The sequence below is a fragment of the Ahaetulla prasina genome, chromosome 2 (genome assembly GCF_028640845.1).
Source record: "Ahaetulla prasina isolate Xishuangbanna chromosome 2, ASM2864084v1, whole genome shotgun sequence".
Lineage (NCBI taxonomy): Eukaryota > Metazoa > Chordata > Lepidosauria > Squamata > Colubridae > Ahaetulla > Ahaetulla prasina.
The window spans coordinates 26,258,693-26,281,139 of NC_080540.1; the positions used below are offsets into that span (position 1 = coordinate 26,258,693).

A 22,447-nucleotide genomic window follows, 5' to 3' on the forward strand; every position below is an offset into this window, starting at 1 on the left:
CCAGGGACCGAGACTGAATGTCCAATCCCCATCCTAAATAGTGTAATGTGGGGCACATCTTCAGGTGTTGTCGTCCATCTGGAATTCCAGGATGGTTGGTCTTGACTGGATGTAAACAACTCCATTCAGCAGCACAGTAATTCCAGAGAGCAAACCTCCCTTCTTATTCAGATGGGCCTTCTTCATACCAGCTCACTTCCCAAACCCCTTTTTTACATTGTGGCGACCAAAACTGAATGCAATATTCCAAGTGTGGCCTTACCAATTCATTATAAAGTGGTATTAACACTTCTTGATTCTATCCCTCTGTCTATGCAGCCTAGAACTGTGTTGGCTTTTTGGCAGCTGCTGCACACTGCTGGCTCATATCTAAATGGTTGTCCACTAGGACTCCAAGATCCCTCTCACAGTTACTACTGTTGAGCAAGGTACCACATATACGGTACCTGTGCATTTTGTTTTTCTTGCCTAAATGTAGAACCTTACTTTTTTCACCACTGAATTTCATTTTGTTAGATAGTGCCCAATGTTCAAGTCTGTCAAGATCCTTCTGTATCTTAAACCTAACTTCTGGAGTGTTGGCTATTCATGTCAGCTTGGTGTCATCTGCAAATTTGATGAGTTCCCCATCTATCACCTCATCCAAGTCCTTGATGAAGATGTTGAAGAGTACTGGGCCTAAAACAGAGCCTTGGGGTACTCCACTGCATACTTCACTCCATGTAGATGCAGTTCCATTGAGGACTACACATTGAGTGTGGTTGGTCTACTGGCAGTCTGCAGAATTATCCTGCAATACTGGATTCTAACCACTGTGCCACCAGGGTTCATAAGTTGAGAACTACCTGTAATGTTCAAATACAGGATATGGTAATAGGGCATGATCCCCGAGGGTGCCTTAGCTTGGGCCTTGAACATCTCATAAAACTCACCTCTTTGTTTTTTCTTTTTGTCGCAATCAGGCGAAAGGTGGGAGAACGAGGACTCTAAGAAGGAGATGATAGAGCACTCGCCAACAGTCAACAATGAAATTGGAGAAAGGATGTTCCAATGTCAATGGGGATTCCAAAGTCCTGAGGAAAACCAGCTAAACGGAAAACCAGAGAAAGCCCTCAGTTTTCATTGTGCAGATAACGATCTGCTCCTGACAGAAAAAAATCACCAAGAAGCCGGAATATGTCCAGGGTGTGGAAAAATATTAAAGGAGGAACCAGGATTGTGTGGATATTGCAGAAGACATCCTGTCGACGCACAACATGTAAATAGCGAATGGGCCTTTCCTCATACTTTAAATCAAAATTTATCGCTTGGGGAGAAATTCTATAAATATGTGGAATGCGGAGAGAGCTTCAGCCAGAGTAGCCATCTCAGTAGCCATCAAAAGAGTCACGTCTGGGAGAGTCTATATCAATGCATGGATTGTGGGAAGAGCTTCCTTCAGAAAAGTCACCTTATGACCCATGAAAGGATCCACCAAGGAGAGAAACCACATCCAGGCTTGGAGTGTGGAAAGAGCTTCATTAAGAGACATTCCCTGACTTCCCACACTGGGGAGAAACCCTATCAATGTGCAGAGTGTGGGAAGTTCTTCTCTCGGAGAAGCAACCTTGCTGCCCATAAGAGGATCCACACAGGGGAGAAACCGTATCAGTGCCTGGAGTGTGGGAAGCGCTTCGGCGAAGTAAGGCACCTCACTTCCCACAAGAGGATCCACACAGGGGAGAAACCGTATCAGTGCCTGGAGTGCGGGAAGCACTTCAGCGATGTAAGTCGCCTCACTTCCCATAAAAGGATCCATACCGGAGAGAAGCCATATAAATGTATGGAGTGTGGGAAGAGTTTTAGCGTGAGCTGTTCCCTTAAATCCCATAAAAGGACCCACACTGGGGAGAAGCCATACAAATGTACGGAATGTGGAAAGGGCTTCATTAAGAGAAGTTTCCTGACTTCCCATACGAGAATCCATACTGGGGAGAAACCCTATCAATGTGCGGAGTGTGGGAAATGCTTCTCTCAGCGAAGCAACCTTGCTTCCCATAAGAGGATCCACACAGGGGAGAAACCGTATCACTGCCAGGAGTGCGGGAAGTGCTTCAGCGAATTAAGTCACCTCACTTCCCATAAGAGGATCCATACAGGGGAGAAACCATATCAGTGCCTGGAGTGCGGGAAGTGCTTCAGCGATTTAAGTTGCCTCACTTCCCATAAAAGGATCCATACCGGAGAGAAGCCATATAAATGTATGGAGTGTGGGAAGAGTTTTAGCGTGAGCTGTTCCCTTACAACCCATAAAAGGATCCACACGGGGGAGAAGCCATACAAATGTACGGAATGTGGTAAGAGCTTCATTAAAAGAAGTTCCCTGACTTCCCACACAAGAATCCACACTGGGGAGAAACCCTACCAATGTGCGGAGTGTGGGAAATGCTTCTCTCAGAGAAGCAATCTTGCTTCCCATAAGAGGACCCACACAGGGGAAAAACCGTATCAGTGCCTGGAATGCGGAAAGAGCTTCAGCGATGCAAGTTACCTCTCTTCCCATAAGAGGATCCACACAGGGGAGAAGCCATATCAATGTATGGAATGTGGAAAGACCTTCACTGTAAGCAGTTCCCTTAGTTCTCATAAAAGGATCCACACGGGGGAGAAACCATACAACTGTGTGGATTGTGGAAAGAGCTTTCGAAAGAGTAGTTCTGTGACTTCCCACAGAAGGATCCACACGGGAGAAACCATGAGTGCACTGACAATGGACAGAATTTCAGAGACCCCAGTTCTGAGATTATGATCCTCGTGCAGAAATGTTAGAATTCTTTATTGGCCAAGCGTGGTTGAATACAAAAGGGATTTGTCTTTTTCCACACAAGGAAATGTCATGGAAGTGGATCATGGGCTAAAATTAACTGGTGTGGTTGAAGGAGGGAAAACGAGGAATTATCACCTGGTATCCCTCTATCAGGGAGATGGGCGGTTAAGAAATTGGATGGATGGATGATAGAAATATTATCTTTTCATTTCATTTTATAAGATTTAAGATGATAACATGAGGGTGACATCAACTGGAAGTTGTAACTCTTGAAAGCATTATAACTAATTTGAGTCTGTCGTTTGTACCTCAATAATTGTCTGGTTTGGCACGGCAACCAAACAGGACAGGTACAGACTTCAACGGATAGTTGCAGAACAAACAATCACAACCAACCTGCCTTCCATTGAGCTGTACACTGCATGAACCAGAAAGAGGGCTGAGAAAATAGTTTCAGAATAACCAAAGTCTAATTCCAGCAAAGATCTGGCATTCATAGCTCCAAATGAGTCTCCAGCGCATTTGTGAATGTTCAAATCAGTGTTGCAAATGAACTATGGGGTGGGCGCAATCTTCATCTTTCAGTTAGGGTAAGTGCTTAACAAAAACGTATTTTTATATGAATGTATTTGACTCGCGGGCAACTTCCGATTAGGCAAGGGTGTGTTGGGAGAATTTCCCTGAGTCTAAAGTACCCTGTTAAAAGATATGTGTGTGTGTATCCCAATAGTGTATTGTAACCCCAATTCCAATAATAAAGTGTAGGCCTTTATCTCAATTCTCTAGGCCCGTGATGGTGAACCTATGGCATGTATGCTGGAAGTGGCACGCACAGCCATTTTTCCGGGCATGTGAGCTGTCGCCAAAGCTGCGCATCCACGTGCAACCTAGCTGATGTTCAGACCTCTGGTGCTCATGTGCACAATGCAGGGGACCCAGCCGGCACTTTGCAGCTCTCCTGCATATGTATGCATTTGTGCATGTGTCCAAGACTGGCACATAGCACATACATGCACAGACAGCATTTAGGTGCGTGCATTGTGCGTGCGAAAACCACGCGCATGCGCAGATGCTGAGATTGCATGTGTAGCACGCACTGGGGCGCAAATGCAAAAGCTGTGCATGCACAGATGGTGTTGCATGTGCAGCACATGGTGTCGTGCCCCTTCCGACGGCCGAGTCTGGGAAGTCTGTATCAAGCGTGGCCACGAAGCCTCTGCAGCTTTGCCAAATTCCTTTCAGAATTCTCAGGGCAGGCAGGAATCCAAGGTGTGACTTCAGCAACCCAGATAAGACTTTGCTTAACTCAATTTTTTTTAAATTTACATTTATATCCCGCCCTTCTCCGAAGACTCAGGGCGGTTTACAGTGTGTAAGGCAAATTGCTTGACTCAAGCTGGTCTTTTATATAGGCCATGGGGTGTGGCTCCATGACTCAGCACTTATCCAGGCCTGCCCCTCCCTTCCTTTTGCTGACGTCGCCTCTCCATTCTCCGGAAGTGGGGATCCATCCACTGTGACTCTCCGTCCTCCTGATCTGCTGCTAGCAATTCTAGCACGTGGCTGGCTTCATGCTCACACGCTGTAGAAGGGAGGTTTGTTTGCTCATTCTGTCCGGGCATGGTGCCAGGGCTGGGGGCTGGAGGCATGCCAGGCCGTTCCTCTTCATTATCAGACTCTGGCTCAGATAGCAGGAGATGGGAGGGGCCCGGCTGAGGAGAGTAGGGCGGGTGAGGCACAACACATGGTGGGGGGGGATGCACGAAAGCTCTGTGCATGCATAGATGGTGCAGTTGCGGGCACAGCACATGGGGAGGAGCTGTGTATTAGCACAGATGGCACGCCAGCACACACAGCATGCAAAGCGCATTCCTCTTCGGCACTCGAAAAGTAAATGGCTCTCCAACACTGCTCTAGGCATTCCATTCCCTTGTTTCTTTCCCTGCCAAAATAGACCATCTTTTCTCTATATTTCGTCTTACCCTAGCAAGGGTAATCCTGAGACTTAGATAGCCAATGCCATGAAAGTCCCTAGTACCGGTAGTCCTCAATTTACGATCACAACTGAGCCCAAAATTTCCATTGCTAAATGAGACAGCTGTTAAGGCAGGGGTCTCCAACCTTGGTCCCTTTAAGACTTGTGGACTTCAACTCCCAGAGTTCCTCAGCCAGCTTTGCTGGCTGAGGGACTCTGGGAGTTGAAGTCCACAAGTCTTAAAGGGACTGAGGTTGGAGATCCCTGTTTTAAGGGAATGTTGCGCCATTTGTTAAGTGAAGCACTGCAGTCGGAAAACTCCGGAGGCAGACTTGGAGCAAAGAAGCTCTATTGTTCGGTGCCGGCGGAAAAGAGACGGAGCCGCCCAAAGCTTTTCCTCGCCTGGAACCGCGAGCCCAAAAAAGGCGGGAGAGCCGCGCAGATACAGCAATACACAGTGACATCAAAGGCTTCGAGCATCTACATTCTCTCCAGGCTTTACAAGGGTTAAGGAGAGCGAGTTCTTCTCCCTAGAAAGACCAAAGAGGAGTGGGGGGATCCTTCCGGCCCTCTCTTGCTGTCCTGGCGGACTCCCCTCAGGGAAAACAACAACACAAAAGCCTCTGAGGCATCTTGCGAACCTTCGGAAAAGAACCGTTGGAAGGGGCGGGGCTACGATTTCCCGCCTGTCTGTGAGGAAGAAGAACCGAATGACAAAGACGTTCTCCTCTTCTGGTAAAATAACACTAGTAATATTATAATAGTAATATAATTAAAAAATAGTAGTAGTGCCGAGGGATTCTGCCCTAAAGTCCTTTTTAAGGGTAAGACTTGAAGATACGGTACTAGCAAACTGTCCCTGAGGAATACTGCTGTAAAAGTGACAAAAGATGATTGCTGCGACATCTCTGAGGAGAAGCTGTGGCAGTCCTGAAGGAAAGAAAAATCCAGAATATTGAAAGGAATCGAATTTCCCCAATAAGAATATTTCTCAAAGGCATCCAATTCGTTTTCCAAAAAAAAGTTACCTCAGGAATTGCAGAAGTGTGGGGAAATACAATTAGTCCTCTACTTATGATCACAGTTAAGCCCAAAATTTGTCCTATGGGGTCATTAAAAGATGAGGATGTCGTTTTGTATAAACATGCTGTGGTAGTACTGTAATTAAAGACTTGGCAGTTATATTAAATAAAGAGATAAATAATGTTTAAAAATGTCAAGGCAAATAGTTTAGGTTGCCAGCAAAGGTAATGATATGGTTACAAGTAATAGTTCAGAGATAAGTAGGCACAAGTCTATTTCTAAAATTAAAGACTACAAATTCTTTATTATTCAAAAGGGAAACACTGAAATATCAATTTCTTAATACCTTCTGAAACACACTATTCTATGGCAGGATAAATATAAACAATGGGATAAACAAATAGCAATACACATTTTTAAATTTTGTGATATACAGTTGATAGTAAAAAATGATCCAGCCTAAAAATTCCGGTGCAGAGTTACATAAAATGTATATTCTCTTTTAGGTGGATACATTAAACTCAGGGATCTATTGAATTCAGTTCTTCCATATGAACTCAGTTGTTTCCTTTACTAATGATTTTTTCTTCATACACTTGATTAGATGCTAACAATATAAAAAGTGTGAAAACCCTCCACCTATTTGCCTATTCCAAATCTTTTCCTAAACAGCTGAATTGGATGATATCTGAAACCTGATATTTTCTATCAGGGTAATTTATTTTTTCATGCTTAAAAAAATACTTTTTTTCAGACACAAACATATCCAAGCCCACAATCATTTGAATGGCTGCTTTTGAACTTTGCCTATTTTTATAGCTACCGTAATCAAGAAAAGGAGAAGCCCTAGCATTGCATTGCATTTTCTTCCAGTGGCCTCTGAATATGGTTCAGAGAAATAGTTTCTCTTAAATATCCAATTGTGGGTTATTATATTCAAAAAGAAATTGGTCCATAAATTTAACACAGCGCCTTCTCAATAAATGTAGCAATAGCACTTAGAGTTGCCTACCCTCTATAGTGCTTTACAGCACTTTCTGAGCAGTTTATAATGTCAGCATATTGCCCCCAACAATCTGCATCCACATTTTTACTGACCTTGGAAGAATGGAAGACTGAGCTGGTCAGGATTCAACTTCTGGCTGTGGGCAGTCAGCCTGCAATACTGCATTCTAGCCGCTATGCCACCATTGCTCCTATATATATTATGTGTGTGTGTGTCTGTAAATCTGTATGTGTGAATGTGTATGACTCAAAAGTCACATGTCAAAAAGGTTTAGGATTAAGGGCTGGCTAATATATTCACACATAAGTACATAGCCATTTACACCACTTTCCCACTCATATTCACTATATTGTCTGTCCCAAACAAAAGGTAAGTCAGCATCCCCAACTGATCTCACAGATAATGATTAGGAAAGAAAAAAAACCCAAAAACCTGTTTAATAAAATCTAAGAATCCGTTACCTTTCCCAGATAGGATTATATTTGAGACTATGTTGATTAGATGGCATCAAGTCCACTCTTGCTGTACCTACTACACAAAGATATTAGCCTCCCTCTTGTAATAACTTGAAGCTCTTCCAAAGATTTCCTGTAATCTTCATCTGGCCCATCCATTTTATTCTTTCTCTTCCCCTTCCTTCCTTCACTCTTAATTAATTTTTTCGGTAATCATAATCCACCGCATTTCCATTTTGACATTGAGATAAAAATGGAACCAATGAAGTTCTTTCCACAATGCAAATCTGTATATGGCCATTCCTTCAAGTGGCTCTTTCTATGAGAAGTTCACTCTTCTGAATAAAGCTCCTTCAGTATTATATGCTGGTAGGCTGGTTCTCCCTTGTGTGGATCCTTTTATGAGAAGAGAGGGAAGTGCTGTGTCTGAAACTCTCCACATTCCTGGCACTGATATCGTTTTTCTCCTACGTGGATCCCTTTATGGACAGTAAGGGAACAATTGGCCAGGCCTGGCCCCACCACCGCGTAGCCCATGGTGCTTTCCCTTGGGCCTGGGCAGCGGTGCTTACCCAGGCAAGCCAGTGCCAGTAGGTTGCCGTACTTGTCACGCGGCCAGAGCGGAAAATGGCACGGTCAGAGAGGCCGATGCAGCCCCCAAGGCCGCCCTGGCTGAGTGATCACCCTGCGTCCCCAGCAACAGGTGTGCCAGGCCGCCTTGTCTGCCTTCATCGCCTCTGCCCGCTGCACATGTGGCCGCCACCGCTCTCACCATCTGTTGTGTCTCGCCCAATCTCACCACAGCCGGGGCCTTCTTATCTGCTTCCGAACACGGAGGAATGTTCTAGTATGCCTCCCGGCCCCAGCCCTGGCTCCATGCCCAGACAGGCTGAAGAGCAGGAAATATCTCCAGCCCCCAGCTCTGGCTCCATGCCCAGGCAAACGGAGCAACTAGACCCCTCCCCCTCCTCCACAGCATGTGAGCCTGAGAGAGGTCTATTGCCAACAGCTGCCGACTGGAGTGACCCTCGCGTCAGAAGACTTGATAGGCGGAGGCAACAGAAGGAAGAGAGGGGCAGGCCTGGATAAGTGCTGAGTCATGGAGCCACACCCCATGGCCTATATAAAGGATCTGCTTTCTGGCATTCTCTGAGTCAGGCAAAGTCTAAACATATCTTGCTGAAGTCACTTTCTGGTCTCCTGCCTGCCCTGAGGACTTTGCTAGGACTTTGGCAGAGCTGCAGAGGCACGCCTGATTTGGATTTCCCTGACCCGGCCGTCAGCGGAGGAGTGGGACGTGACACCACCCTCCCTCTCCATCTGGTAGCAGACGTCCGCCTGCCTGAAGCAACCCTGACGCCATATTATTATTATTATTATTATTATTATTATTATTATTATTATTATTATTATTATTATTATTATTATTATTATTATTATTTTCGCATTTTTATACCGCCCTATCTCCCTAGGGACTCAGGGCGGTTTACAGCCAGAATAAAACATACATATAAATACAGGATAAAACAACAATTAAAAAACTTATTAAATAAGGCCGAATATTTAAAATAGAAATACAAATAATAAAACCCCATTAAAACCAAATTCAAAATTTAAAATTCTAGTCCAGTCCTGCAAATAAATAGATGTGTCTTAAGCTCACGGAAGGTTCGAAGGTCAGGAAGTTGGCGAAGTCCTGGGGGAAGTTCGTTCCAGAGGGTGGGAGCCCCCACAGAAAAGGCCCTTCCCCTGGGTGTCGCCAGTCGGCACTGCCTGGCTGACGGCACCCTGAGGAGTTCCTCCCTGTGAGAGCGCACGGGTCGGTGAGAGGCAATCGGTGGCAGCAGACGGTCCCGTAAGTAAGTAATTTGCTTTCGTTTCGCAGCAGGAAAAGGAAGAAAGCCAACAGCAGCAGCTTGGCAGTGTTCTGGGAGCGCAGGTGGGCTGTACATCCCAGGGCTGATGCACATGCGCATGTGCATGTGCCGCACCACTGCCGTTCGCTTTCTTCTCCCGCTGAGAAACAAAAGCAAACGGCAGCGGGGTTGCTTCAGGCAGGCAGAAGTCTGCAGCCAGGCAAGGAGGGTGGATGGCGAGAGCAGCAGCAGTGGCCCCTTCCAAGTGCAGTGCACGGAGGTGGCGGGCAAGGGAGTGCTAAGATGATGGGCTACCTGCCCTGGCACGCCCGGGTAAGCACCTCTGCCCAGGCCAAAGGGAAAATGCTGCGGGCTTCGTGGTGATGTGACGGGGCCTAGCCTCTCTCCACATAGGGAATGGCGAATTCCACCTCTCTTACTCCACTTCTTTGCCGGCGTGAAATGGCGCTGCAGCTAAGCCTCCTTCCCCTGAAGTTCCGGACTCTGCAGGCTCATCCTGGAGTGGTGCCGGCAATCAAAGAGATACAAGCAACAAAGTTACAGTCATACAGTCATTAGTGGAAAGAGATGGGTGACAGGAACGATGAGAAGATTAATAATAGTGCAGATTTAGTAAATAGTTTGACAGTGTTGAGGGAATTATTTGTTTAGCAGAATGATGGCGTTCGGGAAAAAACTGTTCTTGTGTCTAGTTGTTCTGGTGTGCAGTGCTCTGTAGCGTCATTTTGAGGGTAGGAGTTGAAACAGTTTATGTCCAGGATGCGAGGGGTCTGCAAATATTTTCACAGCCCTCTTTTTGACTCGTGCAGTATACAGGTCCTCAATGGAAGGCAGGTTGGTAGCAATTATTTTTTCTGCAGTTCTAATGATCCTCTGAAGTCTATGTCTGTTTTGTTGGGTTGCAGAACCAAATCAGACAGTTACAGAGGTGCAGATGACAGACTCAATCATGCCTCTGTAGAACTGGATCAGCAGCTCCTTGGGCAGTTTGAGCTGACTGAGTTGGCGCAGAAAGAACATTTTTTGTTGTGCTTTTTTGATGACGTTTTTGATGTTAGCTGTCCATTTTAGGTTGTGCGATATGGTAGAACCTAGAAATTTGAAGATCGCTACTGTTGATACTGTGTTGTCTAGTATTGTGAGAGGTGGAAGTATGGAAGGGTTTCTCCTAAAGTCTACCACCATTTCTACGGTTTTGAGTGTGTTCAGTTCCAGATTGTTCCCGTTGCTCTTTGTTCATTGTTGTTGTTCCGGTTGTTCTTTACTGGCCAAGTGTGATTGGAAACACAAAGAATTTGCCTTTAGTGTAAAAGAACATTATGCCACTTCCTGTGGTATACTTCTGATGTGGTTGTTTATTGTGCCAGGCATATAAATGTGTGTCTCTGTGAGGACGTATGCAGATAGTCCTTGATTTATAACAGTTCATTTAGTGACCGTTCAAAGTTACAACGGCACTGCAAAAAGTGACTTATGACCATTTTTCATACTCATGACTGTTACAGCATCCCCATGGACACGTGATCAAAATACAGGCTCATATTTATGACGGCTGCAGTGTCCTAGGGTCATGCGATTCCCCTTTTGTGACCTGGCAAGCACAATCAATCAGGAAGCCAGATTCATTTAACAACTATGTTACTAACAAAACAGCTGCAGTGCTTCACTTAACAACTATGAAAGAAAGGTCGTAAGATAGGGGGGAAATTCAGTTCAGAAATGTCTTGCTTAGCTGCAAAAATTTGGGCCTCAATGATAGTCGTAAGTCGGGGACGACCTGCCTAAACTCAACTAGGTCTAGAATCTTGTCAACCTTGCAAAAACGGAGCTGGACCCGCACCCCAAACCCACAAGAAACCCCTATGAAAAACAGTCAAAGGATAGAATAGAATAGAATAGACTAGAATAGAATAGAATAGAATATAGAAAATATGGAATGGAATAAATGGAATGGAGTAGAGTAGAGTAGAGTAGAATAGAATAGAATAGAATAGAATAGAATAGAATAGAATAGAATAGAATAGAATAGAATAGAATAGAATAGAATAGAATAGAATAGAATAGAATAGAATAGAATAGAATATATAGGAAAGAAAAACCATAAAAAAACACCATAATCTGGGAGAACATCCTGAGTGTTAAGGACAGACCCGTCTGCCACGCTGGCAGCCCCGAGGGATCCCTTTTGCCCCCGACCACAAACGCAAAACTAGAGCGAGAACCGATTTCGGAATCTGAAATGCAACAGATCGCGGGCTGGGTGGGCGAAGAGTCGCTCGCTTCGCGTAACTGGCAGGCGGGATCCACGAGGGGGCGCTGTACGAAGAGGGGGGAAGCCAGGAAGAGGGGATCCACGAGGGGGCGCTACCCTTCCCTTCCCAGCCGAGCGGAGAAGGAGAAGCCGCGAGTCTTCGCAGAAGGGGGACGGGCCATTCACTCGGAGGCCTTCTCTAGGAACAATACCTTTTTCTCTTTAACCCTTAAGATTGCCCGCAGAAGAGTGCGCAGGCGCGAACCTGCTCGCCAACTCCCAGGCGAGGGCAGAGGTGGGTGAAGTCTGGAGCTGGGCGCTCAATCGCTTGCAGCCCATCGACGGATCCAGGCGAGGAAACTCACCCTTCTTCAGATCTTTCTCAAGGTTGGGGCGCCCCCTGCAGTCTTAGCTTTGGATGCCTTTCTTCCTCCCACCCCCCACCCCCCCCCAAATCTGAAAGGTTGTCGGTAGGGAAGGGAGCGAGGAAAGTCAGGCTGAGCTCCGTCTGGTTCAGCCCAGCGTTGCTTTTGCCTTGCGATTCCCAGGAGGTCCCTGGTTGCAGACGCCCCGCGGGGTTTGCAAAGCGCTTTCTCGGTGGCCTCCCTGGAAGGAAGCATTCAACTTGCCAGCCTGGGACTGCTCCGCCTCTATTCTCCACCACCTTTCCCACCCCATGGCCCCCTTTCCCACCCTTGGTAGGGGTCCCGGCTGTCTGGTGGGGACCCTGCCCTGCAAGAAGGAAGACAAATCTCCCCTCCCCCCCTAAGTGCCTTGCAATGGTTTTTCCTATACAAACTATCCGTTTTGGGTGGAGGTGCTGGAGAAAAAGCCACAGAATTTTGGGGGTGCTGAGAAAAACCCAGAGCATTTTGGGGATGGGGCTGCTGGAAGAAAGACCAGAGCAGTTTGGGGTCCCCACACTGGACCTGAGCTGAGTGCCGAGCATTGGAGGTATCTCCAGCTTGGAAAATCTAGGACTTTTTTGTGTGCTTTGCAAAGTTACCTGGGTGCTGAGGGAAGGAAGTTCATAAAACAGGCCAAAACTTACTTAACAACTGCCTTAATTAGCAACATAAATTTTGACCTCAATTGTGGTCCTATATCGAGTCCTACATGTACTTCCTTTTTGAAAAATGGTTGCATGTGTTGGGTGTGTGTGTGTGTTTAACAGCATTGTCCTCTCTGTTAAACATTTTTGGACAAGAACATCCTATCCACGTCTATGAAGGCAGCTCTCTTTTTTTCCTCACTGTTTCTCTCCTTTTGTTCCTTTCCCTTAGCTTGAAAACTTTTAAAGCATTTATTAACTTTTATTTGCTCTGTGGGAGGATTCTTATCGTTTGAGGATCAAAGTCCCACATCTCCCGAAATGGCTCACGGTGGCTCTTCTTGCCATTCTGCTCCCCTGACTGAAAGTCCTTTTGCAAATCCAGGAGAGACTTTGGATGGATGTGACCCAGCATCTCGGTACACCCCAAAAACCGGCTCACGAGACCCAGAAGGAAATGGATCCCGTGTTGTCTTGCTTGGGTCTACTGAGAAGTTCTGTAGAAGAACGAGAAAGGACAACGTCCTGCAAGGAGAAACCACCAGACGGGCTGGAGAACATCCACTTTGCCAGGAGTTCTCCTACAAAGAAACCGAGGCACCTCGAGAACTTTGCACTCGCTTATACCGTCTTTATCGTCAATGGCTGAAGCCAGAAAAACACACGAAAACTCAGATGCTGGACTTGGTGGTCCTGGAGCAGTTCCTGGCCGTCCTGCCCCCAAAGATGGAGAGCTGGCTGCGAGAGTGTGGAGCAGAGACCAGCTCCCAGGCGGTGGCCCTCGCGGAAGGTTTTCTCCTGAGCCAGGAAGAGGAGAAGAAGCAGGGAGAGAGGCAGGTGAGACAAAAATAATTCTGCAGCTAATCCTTGACTTGGAACAGTTCACTTAGTGACCATCCAAAATTACATACTAAAAAATTATTCATCACTGAGATTGTTCCAGTGGCCCTTTCTACTGATTTCCTAGGGTAGAATCCTTGACTTACAACCTTCCGTTTAGTGACCCTTCATAACTATAACAGCATTGAAAAAAGTTATTTTTCACGCTTATGACCATTGCAGCATTCCCATGGTCACATGATCAAAAATTCAGATGCTTGGCAACTGGCTCATATTTATGACAGTTGTGGTGTCCCAGGATCATGTAATCTCCTTTTGCGACCTTCTGACAAGCAAAGTCAATGGGGAAGCCAGAGTCACTTAACAAACATATTATTAAGTTAACAACTGCAGTGATTCACTTAACAAGTCTGGCAAGAAAAATGGTAAAATGGAGCAAAACTCACTTAGCTGCCATCTCAATTAGCAATGGAAATTTTGGGCTCAATTGTGGTTGTATGTCGAGGAGAGAAGAGCGACAAAGATGATTAGGGGACTGGAAGCTAAAACATATCGGTTGCTGGCTATGTCTAGTCTGATGAAAAGAAGGACTAGGGGTAACATGACGGCAGCGTTCCAATATCTCAGGGGCTGCCACAAAGAAGAAAGAGTCAAACTATTCTACAAAGCACTTGCAGGCAGGATAAAAATCAATAAAAACTAATCAAGGGGTGAATCAACCTAGAACTAAGGAGAAATTTCCTGACAGAACAATTAACCAGTGGAACAACTTGCCTCTAGAAGTTGTGAATGCTCCAACACTGGAAGTTTTTAAGGAGAGATTGGTACAACCATTTGTCTGAAATAGTGTAGGGTTTCCTGCCTGAGCAGGTGGTTGGACTAGAAGACCTCCAAGGTCTCTTCCAATACTGTTCTATTCTATTCTACCTCTGTGTGAGAAGCCCCCTCCTTTTAGAGTGAACTCGGTTGCAGGGGACCCTAAAATCTTCTTCCCTCTTTTTCTTTTGACAGGTTCAGGATCTCTTCATGGAAGTGGATGCTCAAAACCCACAAGCACACAGAGACATGTCATCTCTCTCTCAGGAACTGGCCTTCGGAGGGATCTCCCAAGAAGATCCAGCTCAGATCACATCCGAAAGTAAAAAACAAAACAAAACGGTTCTGTATTTCTTATGTTTTTATATTGTTGTACTCCACAAGGAAATATAACAGGGTGCAATTCAAAAGAAACATATTACGAAATGGGGGAAAGTAATGAGTCTGTAAACCAGTTAAAGAGAGCTATAAAAGCACAATGAAGCAGTATGCAAGTCTAAATGTTGTTGGTGGTGCTATTGCTAACTCCGCAATTGAGCCCAAACATTCTAAGCAAGACAGTTGTTAAACAAGTTTTGCCCCATTGTACGACTTTCCTTGCCACAGTTGTTAAGTGTCTATGAAGATTCTCAGTCATCCAGGTCATGGTTGTCCCAAAGTTGCAACTGCCTCTTGAAAAAGCAACTTTGGGACAGTTGTGAAGTGAATTGCTGCAGTTCTTGAGTTAGCGGCATGGGTGAGAAGTGAATCTGGCTTCCCCATTGACTTGGCTTGTTGGAGAGTCACAGGTGATCACATGACCCCAGGACACTGCGAAGGTCATAAAGGCATGCCAGTTGCCAAGCATCTGAATTTTAGTCACCTGACCTTGGGGATACTGCGACATTCATAAGTGTGAAAAATGGTCATCAGTCACTTTCTTTACCTGCCGTTGTAACTTGAAACATCACTAAATGATATAGGTTTCCATTGTTCTCATTCCTCCTGGATCCTATGGGGATAGAAATAGAATAGAATAGAATTGAATAGAATAGAATAGAATTTTATTGGCCAAGTATGATTGGACACACAAGGAATTTGTCTTGGTGCATATGCTCTCAGTGTACATAAAAGTAAAGATACGTTCATCAAGGTACAACATTTACAACACAATTGATGGTCAATATATCAATATAAATCATAAGGATTGCCAGCAACAAGTTATAGTCATACAGTCATAAGTGGAAAGAGATTGGTGATGGGAACTATGAAACGATTAATAGTAGTGCAGATTCAGTAAATAGTCTGACAGTGTTGATGGAATTATTTGTTTAGGTCATTATTTTTTACTATCAGTCTGGTGTCTCCTATCGGCCCACTCCCCAATATGGAACTTGGAATTAATATTTTGACATTGGGTCATTTATACCATGTACAGATCCATCTTGCTTCCCATGATGCTCAGTGTCAACATAAAAACTGTTGGGGAAGGTAATTGGGGGGTAATATACTGGCTTTAATCCTCTTAGAGAGGGCTGTAAAGTACTATGAAGCAGTGTATAAGTTGAGGTGCTCTTGATATTGCTTATTTGCAGTCCTACTTGTGTGAAAGAACGCTCCTTTGATTTCTTTTTTTTGTGTGCGTGTATATGTATGTATATGTAGGTCTTTGGTTATTCAGGTTTTCTCCCGCATAAAATTGGAAGTGTCTTGGCAACGTTTCAACGAAGTCTCATTCGTCATCTTCAGGCTGATGTTTTCAGCTTCGTGCTTCTAGGATCTTCTGTGATCATACATTGCTCCTAGAAGCACGAAGCTGTAAACACCAACCTGAAGATGACGAATGAGACTTCGTCGAAAAGTCGCCAAGACACTTCCAATTTTACGCGGGAGAAAACCTGACTAACCGGAGATACACACACACACACACACACACACACACACAATTATGGTACAATTTTGCTCGAGAATATAGCAGGAATGTTTTCAAAATGTCTTCCTTCATTTCTGTCTTATCAGGGAATGGAGCAACCCTGAGGTTTCCTGCAGAAACACCTTTGCTTTGTGGTGGAACTGAAACAGCTGTTGTCATTCCAACTCAGGTAGGAGGGATGAAGCTTGCGTAAAGAGTTAGTACCATAGATATTGAGACTCTGGAAAGAGTGCAGAGAAGAGCAGTGAAGATGATTAGGGGACTGGAGGCTAAAACATATGAAGAACGGTTGCAGGAATTGGGTATGTCTAGTTTAATGAAAAGTGTACCAATATTTAAGGGGCTGCCACAAAGAAGAGGGAGTTTCTCCAAAGCACCTGAAGGCAGGATAAGAAGCAATGGATGGGAACATCAAGGAGAGAAGCTGGCATCTCATGCGTCTAGAAGGCCTTTTCCAGCAGCTTCACATAGCTGTTGAACTGTGTGTATCTCTCAGGGACAGCATAAGGCACCCATTAATGTATCAACTAGGATTGTCCCAATACTGTTGAGGAAGTCACCTTCCAGAAAGCACTGAAGATCCTGATCAATGGTGCATACAGGATTCATCCTATCAGTTGTTCCAGAACTTACTGTTGCAACCAACCAAAACAAGTTTTAAAATCCTGTAGAATCAGCAACATGAATAAAGCATTTATTCAGATGTATTTTCAGACAGAAAGTTTTGAGTTCTGTCAGTTTTTTTTCCAGGAAAGTTATCTGGGAAAAACACTTACTTATATCAGACACTTAGTGGAATTTGCTCAGTAGAAAAGAGAACTGGGACTTATTTCCACTGGTTAAAAGACTTAGTTGAGGAGAAACCATTTTCCAGAAAGGAAAGGGGATCCAATGCCTATCCCACCAGCTGATCCAGAAAGATATGAGGGTTGTTACCACTGAATGGGCTTTGAGATCCTACAGAATCACTTCATTAAGAGATAACATAGAAAACCTTGCAGGTGATCCAAGTCATTTGTTTAGTACAAGTGACAAACTCAAGGCTTGGGGGCCAGATCCCCGGTCCTAGAAGGATCGGCCTGCGGTGCCTCTGCCAGCGAAAATGGAGCTCATGATTTGTTTTCACTGCAAAGGGTTGCAGGAGGCCATCTCAGCCGAAAATGGAGCTTGAGAGCCTGTTTTCACTGGAAGAGCGCTCGGCCCACCACAGGCACCCCTGACATGAATGATGTTGAGGTGGCCAAGCCTATCCTGGCCATGTTCACGCTGACCCCCCGAGGCCAAACACAACCCTCAGTGAAATCGAGTTTGACACCCCTGGATTAGTAGAGTAGAGTAGAGCAGAGTATGACTAGAGTAGAGTAGACCAGAATAGACCAGAATGGAATGGAATGGAATGGAATGGAATGGAATGGAATGGAATGGAATGGAAGAGGAAGAGGAAGAGGAAGAGGGAAGAACCAAACTGAACAACAGAACAGAAGAGTTAGAAAGGACCTTGGAGGTCTTCTGGTCCAAACATCTCCTCAGGCAGGAAACGTTATACCAGTGAGGGCTAACCTTTTTGCCATCGCATGCCGGGGGGGCGGGCGGGGGGTTTGTGTGCGTGCACGCGTGCACACCCATAATTCTATGCGCCACGCATGCGCACGACTCTCCCCCAGCTGCTGGCACACAATGGCCTGGTAGGCCCATTTTTCTCTTCTCACCTGGCTCCAGATCCTCTATAAGTCACAGGATGGCAAAAACTGCCTTTCCCACCCCCCAGGGCCCTCCGAAGACCAGAAATGGCCCATTTACACCAACTTCCGGTTGAACAGGATGTGACTTTTTTGCTGTTCCCAGTCTCCGGAGACTCCTAGAGAGGCTGATATGGGTACGCGTGCCACAGGTTCGCCATCACGTCCCTATATCATTTCAGACAAATGGCTGTCTTCTTAAAAACTTCCATTTGGAGCATTCACAACTTCTGGAGGCAAGATGTTCCGCTGATTAATTGTTAATCAGTACTGAAAAAAGTGACTGAAGACCGTTTTTCACACTTACGACCGTCGCAGCATCTCCATGGTCATGTGATCAAAATTCAGGCTACCTGAACTTTGAAAATTGCCCAGAGTCACTCTGAGATTTGGGATGGATGGTATCTAAGCTTGATAAATAATTATTTATTTTTATTTATTTATTAAGCTTAGATACCACCCATCTCACTCTCAGAGCGACCTTGGGTGATTTTCAGGCGGTACAAGTAATCCTCAACTGATGAACTCAAGTACAACTTGGAACTGTACATTAAGAAAGATTTTTTTTTACATTTCAGAATCATATGTCATTTGAAGATATAGCCGTATTTTTTTCTGAAGAGGAGTGGGCCCTGCTGAATCCTGATCAGAAATTGTTGTACAGGGAGATCACATTGGAAAATGCAAGGAACATGACCTGCATAGGTAAGTGTCAGGCCTGCCTCCTTTCAAAACCCAAGAAAGAAAACCCTTGACTCCACTGAAGTAGAGAAGAGGTACTGTTTACTGAGTTTGAAATGATAGCAGCAAAAGAAAGGCAAGATCTGAGGCAAAAGGCGGGAAAGGTACATATTGAAATTTCTATATTTGGACAACCATTTGTTTGAAATGGTATAGGGCCTCCTGCTTGAGCAGAGGTTTGGACTAGCAGGACCCTTCCAATTCTGTTATTCTGATCCCCTAATAATTGGGCTGTATTCATAGATACTCCAGGTTCTGAGGAGATGAGAGTGCTCACCCAGGCATGTCTCCTTCCCATTTGCCCCAAGACCTCTTTGCTATGTACTCCCAAACTGAAGACTTGCTTCTGTTCTGTTCTCCATCACCTCTGTCCGAGTGATGGCTTAATTAGTCTGCACTATCAGCTCTGGCAGCAGAATAGCCAGAGTCTGCCAAATGCCTCTGTATCTTCCACGACGCTGGTGAGTCACCCAGGAACAAACTTCAGCTCTTAGTGAATCAGTGGATTTGCCTGTTACAAAGAGACACAGCAGCTCTCGCTGCCTTTTATATCCTGTGGGGTGTGGCTCCATGACTCAGCACTTCCTAGGCCTGCTGCACCCCTGCTTCTGTTGTTCCCTCCTGTCCTGCCTACGAAACCTAGGGTCCAATCAAGCCTGATTGCCATCAGCTGGGTCTGAAGGTGTGGCCTGGTTGGGGGTGGAAGAGTCAGGGGATGGAGGCCTCATTATCTCTTTCACTTGGCCTGCTTCTGGCTCCTGGATCTGAGCCAGGGAAGCTGGTGCTCCCAAGGTAAGTCCTGACGGCCCTTCCCCTCACTGTCCAAGTCACTTTCTGGCAGCAGGCCCGGCTCGGGGGGTGCAGACACAACACTTTCATCAAGCTCCTCAAAAACAAGCCGAAACCCAAATAATCTTCCCCAACAGTTTCACTGAGCATCATGGGAAGCAACATAGATATGTACAAAGTATAAATGTCCCAAGCTAAACAGATTAGTTCTTAATTCCATACTGGGCACGGGGCTGACAGGGATAGTTAAAATAATACCCCGGGTGTAATCTGTACCCCATAGGGTCCAGGAGGAATGAAACCTGTACAGGTAGTCATATAAACATTGGTTTAGTGACTGTTTGAAGTTACAACGTCAGGTAAAAAAGTGACTGATGGCCATTTTGTCACATTTACGACCGTATGCAGTAGGTCATGTGGTCAACATGCAGACGCTTTGGGAACTGGCATGTATCTATGACTCTTGCAGTGTCCTGGGGTCATGTGATCACCTGCGACTTTCTGACAAGCAAAGTCAGTGGAGAAGCTAGATTCACTTCACAACCAAGTTACTAACTTAACAACTTCAGTAATTCATTTCACAACCGTGACAGGAAAAGATGTAAAAGGGGACAAAACTCGCTTAACAATTGTCTCGCTTAGAAATTTTGGACTCAATTGTTTAGCGATAGCACCTAGACTTATATACCGCTTTATACTGCTTTACAGCCCTCTCTAAGCCATTTACAGAGTCAGCACCTTACCCCTAACAATCTGACTCCTCATTTTACCGCCCACAGAAGAATGGAAGGCTCAGTCAACCTTGAGTCGGTCTGAATCTAACTACTGGCCTGAATTAGCCTGCAATACTGCATTCTAACCACTGTGCCACCAGGGCTCATACTTTGAGAACTACCTCTAATGTTCAAATACAGGATGTGGCAATAGAGCTTGATCCCCGAGGGTGCCTTTGCTTGGGCCTTGAACATCTCGTGAAACTCAATTCTTTGTTTCTTCTTTTTTCGCAACTAGGTGAAAGGTGGGAGAATGAGGACTCTAAGAAGGAAATGGTAAAGTACTTGCCAGCAGTCAACAATGAAATTACAGAAAGCATGTTTCGATGTCAACGGGGCGCCCAAAGTCCTGAGGAAAACCAGCTAAATGGGAAGCCAGAGAAAGCCCTCGCTTTTCATCATGCAGATAACAATGCGCTCCTGGCTGAAAAAACCGGAATGTGTCCAGGGTGTGGAAAAATATTGAAGGAGGAATCAGGATTGTGTGAATATTGCAGAAGGCACCCTGTGGAGGCACAACATGAAAATAGAGAAGGGGACTTTCCTCTTACTTTAAATCAAAATATATCGCTTGGGAAGAAATTATATAAATGTGTGGAATGCAGAGAGAGCTTCAGCCAGAGTAGCCATCTCAGTAACCATCAAAAGAGTCACGTCCGGGAGAATCCGTATCAATACATGGATTGTGGGAAGAGCTTCCATCAGAAAAGTCACCTTATGACCCATGAAAGGATCCACCGAGGAGAGAAACCACATCCATGCTTGGAGTGTGGAAAGAGCTTCATTAAGAGAAGTTACCTGACTTCCCACATGAGAATCCACAGTGGGGAGAAACCCTATCAATGTGCGGAGTGTGGGAAGGGCTTTTCTCAGAGGGGCCACCTTGCTTCCCATAAGAGGATCCACACAGGGGAGAAACCGTATCAGTGCCTGGAGTGCGGGAAGTGCTTCAGCGATGTAAGTCACCTCACTTCCCATAAAAGGATCCACACAGGAGAGAAGCCATATAAATGTATGGAGTGTGGGAAGAGTTTTAGCGTGAGCTGTTCCCTGACATCTCATATGAGGATCCACCGAGGAGAGAAACCCTATCAATGTGTGGAGTGTGGGAAGCGCTTCAGTCACAGCAGTTACCTGAGTTCCCACAGGAGAAGCCATAGAGGAGAGAAACCCTATCAATGTATGGAATGTGGGAAGCGCTTCTGTCGCAAAAGCCGCCTTACTTCCCATAAGAGGATCCACACAGGGGAGAAACCGTATCAATGCCTGGAGTGCGGAAAGAGCTTCAGTGATGCAGGTTACCTCACTTCCCATAAAAGGATCCACACAGGAGAGAAGCCGTATCAGTGTCTGGAATGTGGGAAGAGTTTTAGTGTAAGCAGTTCCCTTACATCCCATAAAAGGACCCACACGGGGGAGAAGCCATATAAATGTACAGAATGTGGAAAGAGCTTCACTGTAAGCAGTTCCCTTAGTTCTCATAAAAGGATCCACACGGGTACAACTGTATAGAATGTGGAAAGAGCTTTAGAAAGAGTAGTTCTGTGACTTCTCACAGAAGGATCCACATAGGAGAAACCATATAAGCGCATGGATTGTGGAGAGAACTTCAGAGATAATAAAATGCCAGGTCCTGACGAGTTACCATCCAAATTGTATAAAGTAATACAAGAGTCCTTGTGAGAAGTACTAATAGAGGTATATAATGCGGTATTAAAAGAAGCAAAGGCACCAGCCTCATGGGCGGAGGCAAATATTACTTTAATTCCAAAGGAGAATACTAACTTAACATTAATCCAGAATTATAGACCGATATCTTTTACCTAAGATGGCGCCGACGAAGGCTGCCTCGGTGAAATGCTCTCTAATTGTTTCTTTATTTCTAATTGTTCTCTGTGACTCACTACGGATTTCCTACTCACAAGACCATCTGCTAAAAATTAAGGAACATTTCTTTAAGGAGCAGCTTTCTTTAATCTCACCCCCGCCTGTCTTTACAAACACGGAGGAGATTCTAACACAGGAGGAGGCAATTCCCACGGAGCCATGGATTACTAAAAAAACCAAACGACGGAAACGAAGGAAACGAGGTAAACGATCTGGGATCTTAATCAAGCTAAGAACTCGCACTAAAACTCCTCTGCCTTCAATTTTCCTAACAAATATACGCTCACTTGCAAATAAGATGGATGAAATACTCCTCTTAAACAAATACTATTCTGATTTTCGCAATTCAGCAGTCCTATGCTTCTCTGAAACCTGGTTAAATGAATCAATTGAAAATAGCAGCCTGAACATTCCAGGATTTCAAATTGAACGATCAGACAGGATTCCAGAAACATCTGGTAAAAGAAAGGAGGAGGCTTATGCCTATATATTAATTCAACCTGGTG

General features: G+C 45.2%; 1 protein-coding gene across 1 annotated transcript in view; it reads left to right on the plus strand.

Annotated features, from left to right (window-relative positions):
- LOC131190440 (zinc finger protein 91-like) overlaps positions 1 to 22,192 on the plus strand; it is a 31,406-nt gene extending 9,214 nt beyond the window's left edge. The window contains exons 6-13 of the mRNA XM_058167763.1: positions 963 to 2,784; positions 5,382 to 5,516; positions 11,312 to 11,688; positions 12,683 to 13,281; positions 14,296 to 14,422; positions 16,099 to 16,181; positions 18,330 to 18,456; positions 20,293 to 22,192. Of these exons, the coding sequence (XP_058023746.1) occupies positions 963 to 2,784; positions 5,382 to 5,516; positions 11,312 to 11,688; positions 12,683 to 13,281; positions 14,296 to 14,422; positions 16,099 to 16,181; positions 18,330 to 18,456; positions 20,293 to 21,566 (4,544 nt within the window). The 3' untranslated portion in view covers positions 21,567 to 22,192. The remainder of the gene's footprint in view (positions 1 to 962; positions 2,785 to 5,381; positions 5,517 to 11,311; positions 11,689 to 12,682; positions 13,282 to 14,295; positions 14,423 to 16,098; positions 16,182 to 18,329; positions 18,457 to 20,292) is intronic.
- The last annotated feature ends 255 nt before the right edge of the window (positions 22,193 to 22,447 follow it).